Source organism: Tupaia chinensis, unplaced genomic scaffold, assembly GCF_000334495.1.
Source record: "Tupaia chinensis unplaced genomic scaffold, TupChi_1.0 Scaffold139767_1, whole genome shotgun sequence".
Lineage (NCBI taxonomy): Eukaryota > Metazoa > Chordata > Mammalia > Scandentia > Tupaiidae > Tupaia > Tupaia belangeri.
The window spans coordinates 2759517-2766505 of NW_006199647.1; the positions used below are offsets into that span (position 1 = coordinate 2759517).

A 6989-nucleotide genomic window follows, 5' to 3' on the forward strand; every position below is an offset into this window, starting at 1 on the left:
GCCGGTCCGTGGGCGGCTCCTGTGGCAGGAGGAGGGGCTGGAGCACGTGGAAACAGGTCAGGTGGCACGTGGCCCACAGCTTGCCCGCTCTGGCACAGCCAAGCTCCTCCTTAACTTCCCTTTTCTGCTAGAGACACCCACCGGAGAGAGAGCTCCTGTCAGGGCAGCCAGGGCGTGGGGTTAGGACAGCTGCGTCCCGCGTGGCCGCCTGCGTGGTTAAAGTCTGTGTCCGTGTGAGTCTGAAGTTACCACTCCCACGGGCAGGGAATCCTCTGCCAAATAATTTTTAAAAAATAGTTCAAGATACAACTTCCTGGGCCCCAGGAGAAGGTCAATCGCAAAGCTACGTTCTAGAGAAACATCCACACCTGAGGGGGCTGGGAATCCCTCGGGGAAATATTCTTGGCTGAAAATGACCTTACATTAAAATGTCTAAGCCACAAGGGAAGCAGGACCCGTGGCCGATGCAGAGCCTCCACAGCAAAGGCACTGGCACTTCGGCCCCGAAAGACACGTGGCTTGGGCCCGCGGAAGCCTCAGGGTTAAAGAAAGGCGTGTTCGGACGAATGCAGCACCGCAGGAAAGTGGACCAAATTTACAGATTCGATGAAGAGCTAAACAGGGCTTTCAGAAATTAGGAAACACTGCAATTAAAATTAGGGTGGCCGTCAGGAAGTCGCAGACCCAGGTTTGTCGTGGGCACGTGAGTGCATCGGTACGTTGTCTGTCCTCGTCACTCCAGACCACGCCGCCCAATGGCACCACAGCTGTGCGCAGTACACACCACCGTGGGTACAGACGGGGCACAGTGACTTGCCACCAGACCCGCAGACTGACCGCAGGTTGGCTGAGAAGGAAGGCTTGATTACCAGCGACTCCCCCCTGGACGGGGAGTGGGCATACTCAAGACTACCTCCCTGGGCCCGCCTGTCGCCCAGTAGGTGAGAGCCAGATCCCAGCTGGCTCACCATGATGCGAACCCTAACCCTGGTAGCCTGAAACACACCGAGCACGTGTGTGCCCAAGTCCCCATCTGGGGAAGGGGGCGAGAGGGGTGTGGCGATACGGGGAATGCTTTCTTCCTCTCTCTCTTTCTTCTCTGTCTCTCTCTAGCAAGCACACTCTATGGTATCTTGAAAACAAAAACACTGTCTCCTGGGATATGTTTGGGCGAGGCTTACACAGGAAGTAGTTCCGCCTGACTCTGAGTGAGTGCAGATGCAAGGCTGAAACGTCTGCTCACTGTCACCTCGAGCCGTCCATCGTCCATCGTTGAGCTGGCCCATTCAGACTGGTCGGTCTGGTATAGCCAGCATCCAGCCCCTTCCTGGTGACGGTCACCATGGGTCACTCAGCCCCGGCAGCAGCCAGCACGTCCCGGCCGTCCAGACAGGCTCTGCACGGAGGGAGCCTGAGCGGCCCGTCCACAGGGCCGACGGAGGCACTGACCGCATGGTCCCCTGGAGCCCTCCGGAGCCTGTCTGGTGTCCTCACAGCACTGGGCGAGTCCCAGGAGGTGAAGGGAGCTACAGCCCTCCGCATGCACAGGCAGGTTCAGGAGCCACCGCTGCCTCCCCGCCGGCCCACAGGTGGGGCATGCCACGTCCCAGGAGGAGAGTCAGCCCACATTTCACTTCTGGCGGGGGGACAACAAGGTCACATCCCAGAAGACTGAAGTGTCGTGCGAAAGACTTGTCTCTACTGCCTGGGACACACGTCAGCCACAGCCAGGGTGTGCTGTAACCCAGGGGGCCACAAAGACCAGAACGCTGAGCAAAGAGCTGGGGAGGAGCCGTGCCTGGGCCACACTACAGAAGGCCGTTCAGACTGAGGTCACTCCCTGCGAAGGAACAGGCCTGGCGGGCTCCGGGCATGGGAGGAGGCCACTGCCACCGAGGGAGGAAGTGAGGGAAGGTGCGGAGGTGAAGCGGGCCGGCCCTGGGCTCACAGGCACCTGGAGGCAGGGAGGAGTGTGAGGGCACGCAGGGGGCATCTGCCACGGCCAGTGCACACGGGCCAGAACAGGCGGTCAGAGGGAGCCACGTCCCTCCCGGCCCTTCCTGGTGGCCGTGATGACGTTAGACGCCCGGAAATGCCCTGGTTGGTGACGGCCACTCCATGACTATGCCCTGCGCCCACCCCACAGCGTACACGCCGTCGCCATCGTCCACCACTGTGGGATCCCGTTTCCATCGGGCCCCGGCCCCGGCCCCACAAGCCCCTCGCCCGCTCTCAGCTCATGCGTGCCTCTCACTTCCCACATGCGTGCACGACAGGCCTGGCCCGTTCCTGACAGGCAGCTCTCAGACAGCAGCTCTGGCAGGGCTCCCGCACCACCCGGCAGCTCGTCCTCCAGGTCCTGTCAGACAGCTCCGTCCTAGGCGTTAAAGCAGCCTGTCTCCGGGAGCGGACGTGGTGTAAGGGTGATGTCGCTGGGCTCCCACATGGCCGACCACGGTTTGAGTCCCAGACCTGAGACTTGAAGTCCACGGGGCATGTGTGCGTGTATGTGTGCGCCTAAAATCCCAGGAGGAGACGGGATTGTGGTGCAGCCATCCCCCGGTGGGTGATTTCTCACCTCCCCTGTCTCTCTCTACGCCCCCCTCTCACCCTGCGCACCCTAACGCGAAGACCTCCTTTTAAAAAGCAGCACATGGGGCCAGCTGGTGCAGGACTCCCACATGGCCGACTGCAGTTTGAGTCCTGGACCTGGCGGCTTGCTTTCTCTCTCTGTCTCTGTTGCTCTCTGCTCAAATTAAAACTAATCAATGAAGTTAAATAATTCTTTTAAAAATATATATATATATTTCTAAGAAAGGCTCTTCCCCTGCACCCCAGCCTGGACCGCTACTCCCCACACTGAAGCCGAGCTCGGCTCTGACCCGGCGTGGCCCTTCTTTCCAGGGGAACTCTTCAAAGCAGAGCACATCCTGAGCAGCCTGGTAACCAGCGTCAGAGCTCCAGGTATGCGGCCCCCGCCCCTGCAGCTCCAGGTACGCGCGGCCCCCGCCCCTGCAGCTCCAGGTACGTGGCCCCTGGGCCCTGTAGCTCCAGGTATGTGCTGCCCCCAGGCCCTGCAGCTCCAGGTACACGGCCCCTGGGCCCTGCAGCTCCAGGTACGTGCGGCCCCAGGGCCCTGCAGCTCCAGTGCAGCCCCAGCCCCTGCAGCTCCAGCGCGGCCCCTGGCCCCCTGTCCTGCTTGACCTGTGGCAGAGACCGCTTGCCTGGGTCTCCTGAGTCTCTGCTTTCTCTCGTTAAAGAAACCACCCCCTTCACTCCAGTCGGACCAGCTGGGATCCCTGACAGTGGCCCACCTGGGGAGGGTCTCAGCTCTCCTCTGGAGGCCAGAGCCTCCTCTGACCTGCCGGAGTCCGGGCTGGCTGCGGCTGGGCAGACCGTGGCGTCAGGGCCCTGTTGGGAGTGTGCTTCTCTGCGAGGAGAGATAAATGAATAAATAAGAGACCCCCGGCCCGAGTGACACCCTGCACCCGCCGTCCCCTCTTGGTTTGCGAGTGGAGTTGCCCATTTCAGCATCCAGGGACTCGGGGGGCTGGGGTTCATCCTGCCCTCGCCAGGCAACTGGAGACAGCAGGGCCCTGCGCCTGGCTGGCTACGGAGAGAAGGGTGGGTTCCGGAGGAGCCAGAGACGAGAGCCCCCAGGCATGGGGGACAGCAAGAGCAGATGCCAGGAGCAAGGACAGGACTGGGGCCAGAGCACCAGGGGCCAGAGCCGGCAGAGCAGAGCCCGCAGGCAGAGCTGGGCCGCAGCGCCAGGTCCTGCAGCGCCTTGCAGGCTCCGCCCGGACACAGCGTCAAGATGGTCTCCAGTCTCAGCCGTGGGTGTTGTCAGCTACCCCGTGAAAACAGTCCCCCCACCTGTCCCTCCAATGCTCTCCCGTTTCAGGTACCTGGCTGTACAGGACGGACAGCGACAAGGGCCTGGTGCAGGCAGTCTGCATGCAGATCCGAGGGCAGATTCTGCAGAAGCTGGGTGCGTGGGTGCCACCTCACACTGGCTGCGGGTGTCCTGTGGTGGTGTCCCCTGCACCCCAGCCAGGGCAGGCGTTTTAGCTGTGGGCACAGAGGGCAGAGGCTGCTCTGATGCCTTCTCTTTCTTTCCAGGGATGTGGGATGGGGCAGCAGAGCTGCTCTGGGCGTCCACCGTGGGCTACTTGGCCCTGCCCCTGCCAGATAAGAAGGTCATCTGGCGCTTCTCCGTCTTCACCCCCCTTGTCTGTGGGGACACCCCGGCGCGGCCCGGTCGGCGTTGTCAGTGGCATTGCACTCCGTTGGCCCTGGTTGTGTCTCCCCTGCCTGGGCACGGGACCAGAGGCATCTACCCTCCCGGGTCGCGCTCCACCCTCGCCCCCGGATAGACGCTGGGCCGCGCAGGGGTCCTGTCTGTGCGTGACTGCCCGCCACCCGCGTGTCTGCCTGTCTGCCGAATCACACATTCAGCCCTCCTGGCTTCACACCAAGTTGGTTTCGCTGAGTGCTGATATGTGAAGTCGTTTTCCTTGCGTCAGGCCGGCCAGGATGCCCACTGACTGGGTAGTGCCTACTCGGAACGAGGAACGCCCTTTGCCCTCCCGCCTGACCTTCGCTCTCTGGCCAGGGCACAGCGCTCCTGTCCCGGGCAGCGGGCTGTGATACCGCCCTGAGCTGGGTCAGCCCCTGCGGCCCACCGGCTCCCACTCAGGCGGACTGCGCTGTAAGGACGCCCCCGCGGCCCAGCACCCCTCAGTGCCCACAGCCCAACACCAGCTGAGGGCCATGTGGTGGCCACGCCTGTGCCTCCCACCCCCAGCCTCAGATGGACAGGTGTCCCCAGCCCCACGGTGACAAAGAGAGAGACGCCAGGAGCAAGTAGTTCAGGTGGGGGCGGTCCCTGGGGGAGCAGTGACTGACCGCGACATCCTGTCTGTTCTGTGTCCCTGCAGGGCCTCTCCACGTCACTGGGCATCCTGGCCGACATCTTTGTTTCCATGAGCGAGAAAGAGTATCAGAGGTTTAAAAGCAACCCGCAGATTAACCTGGTAACTGCCCACGCCGAGCACGCCTGCTGAGTGGCGTCCCTGGAGAGCTGTCGGGGTGCTCTTGGCGTTGAGTCTCAGCCAGCATCGCCCCCGCCCCCCAAACAGCACAGATTCGGTGGCTCGGGGCTCTCACAGGGAGGTGAAGGGTGATGAGGTGGCACTGTGTCACCACCTGTCTGCAATGGCACCACTCGCCCGCCCCAGGCTCTCCTGAGCAGTAACACTCACCTCTTACTCTGCAGCTCAGATGTAGGTGCTGGGGGACTTCAGGAAGCTAACGCAAACATGGGCATTAAATATATTTTGGTGCAAAAAATAAATTTAAGTTTGTACATAGTTTTCCCGTAATAAGCATTTTCCATGAACTTCCTGAAGGCCCCTTGTGTGCCTACATAAACTCTCCAAGGTAGGCAGAGGTAGATGGGACCCCCCAGTACACAGAGGAAGCTGAGGTCCAGAGACACGGGCAGCCCCTGCAGTTCACAAGCCGAGAGAGCTGGGAGGAGAACCTGGCCCTGGCGAGACAGGGGATCCTGCACGGCCCTGGCGCGCGGCTGCCGGGTCGCTGTCTGCCGGGTTGCTGTCTGTGCTGCCGTTTTGACAGTCGCTCACTCACAGTGCTGACCACCTCCCTCCCGCTGAGTGTGGGAGAGGGTGCTCTCACAGTGGGGCCGCCCAGGCTCCCCGCCCTGCACCTGCCCTCACACCCCGCCATCTCAAATACTGTGCGTTCCCCTGACTTTGTACTGGCTGACCCATCCCCAGCAGAAAGCCAGCCCCATGCTCCGCGGCCCGCTGCCTCCCAGAGTCCACCCGGCGTGGGCCTGGCACGTGGAGGCACTCGGTACACAGTCCTAGAAGGAATGAATGAGTCCTAATTGCTGTGAAACCATGAATTAAAAGGCTCTTGACCAAGGACAATACAGAAATCAATTACTTTGGCTGCAAAAAGTGCAGGGTTCCGGTGCACGCCGGCCGCCCCTGCCCTTCAGAGCAGCTCCTCCGAGTCGCCGGCACAGGGGCATCACCGTGTGTCCCTGGGAGACCCTCTGTCTGGGGGTCAGAGTCGGCCACCTGTGGGCTCCAGGCCCTCCTCTTTCTTGGCACTGTCTTGAGTGGGTTTTGTGAAAATCAAGGGGTCCCTCGAAATTGGAAAAGAAAAGCACAGATGTCACAGCCTGCTTTTTGCTAATGTCACCGCTCCTCCCTGCCCCTCTCAGGGCCTGCTGACCGAGTCTGTCCACCGTCTACTGGCGGCTGCAGAGGCCTGCAAGCTGGCAGCTGCGCTGAGCGCGTACACGCCCCTGTTCGTGCTCTCGGCCCTGGTGAGTCAGTGCCGCCTCGCGGCTCCCGTCCCAGTGCTCTCTGTAACCAGCAGGAGGGAAAGGCCATGTCCTTGGGCTTCGTGCACCTGCTGGCCCTGCATGCAGGGTTCCTGCTCTCTGAAGGGTGGCACCCTGCTGGTACAGCCACAGCGTACACTCTCATCTCTGGGGCGGCGGCGCCAAGTCCAGAACCACCCAGGAGCCTTTGCAAAAGATCTCTTCCTGGCCTCTACCCCAGATCCACTAAATGCAAACCTTTGGGATCGGTACCGAGAAATCTTCCATTTTAAAATATTGCCAGGTCATGTTATTGCTCAGGTGGAATTCCTTTTCCTGTCAGAGGGCACGTGCACTCACCAGAGAGACAGAAGGGAGAGAGGGAAGCGGCCCGGCAGGGCGAGGTCTCCCCAGGGCCCTTGTCCTCCATCTCTGTACTCTGGCTGGATTTCGGGCACACGCCCACATGCCTGGGGCGTTTTCTAAGCCACTGGGCCAGGATTTGAACCACTGTCTGCTGCGTGGGATCCAGCCTCCTTAACCATGAAGCTGTGGGCCAGCCCAACTACCCTCCTGTTTTAAGTGTATCGAAATGATGCATTTACGTACAGCAACCTTATCTGTGTAGGGA

The 6989-nt window shown here is 61.2% G+C and overlaps 1 protein-coding gene across 1 annotated transcript in view; it reads left to right on the forward strand.

Annotated features, from left to right (window-relative positions):
• ALPK1 (alpha kinase 1) overlaps positions 1-6989 on the forward strand; it is a 46971-nt gene that overhangs the window by 31299 nt on the left and 8683 nt on the right. Inside the window, exons 6-11 of the mRNA XM_006162266.3 lie at positions 1310-1589; positions 2905-2964; positions 3905-3991; positions 4123-4199; positions 4941-5036; positions 6257-6361. Of these exons, the coding sequence (XP_006162328.2) occupies positions 1310-1589; positions 2905-2964; positions 3905-3991; positions 4123-4199; positions 4941-5036; positions 6257-6361 (705 nt within the window). The remainder of the gene's footprint in view (positions 1-1309; positions 1590-2904; positions 2965-3904; positions 3992-4122; positions 4200-4940; positions 5037-6256; positions 6362-6989) is intronic.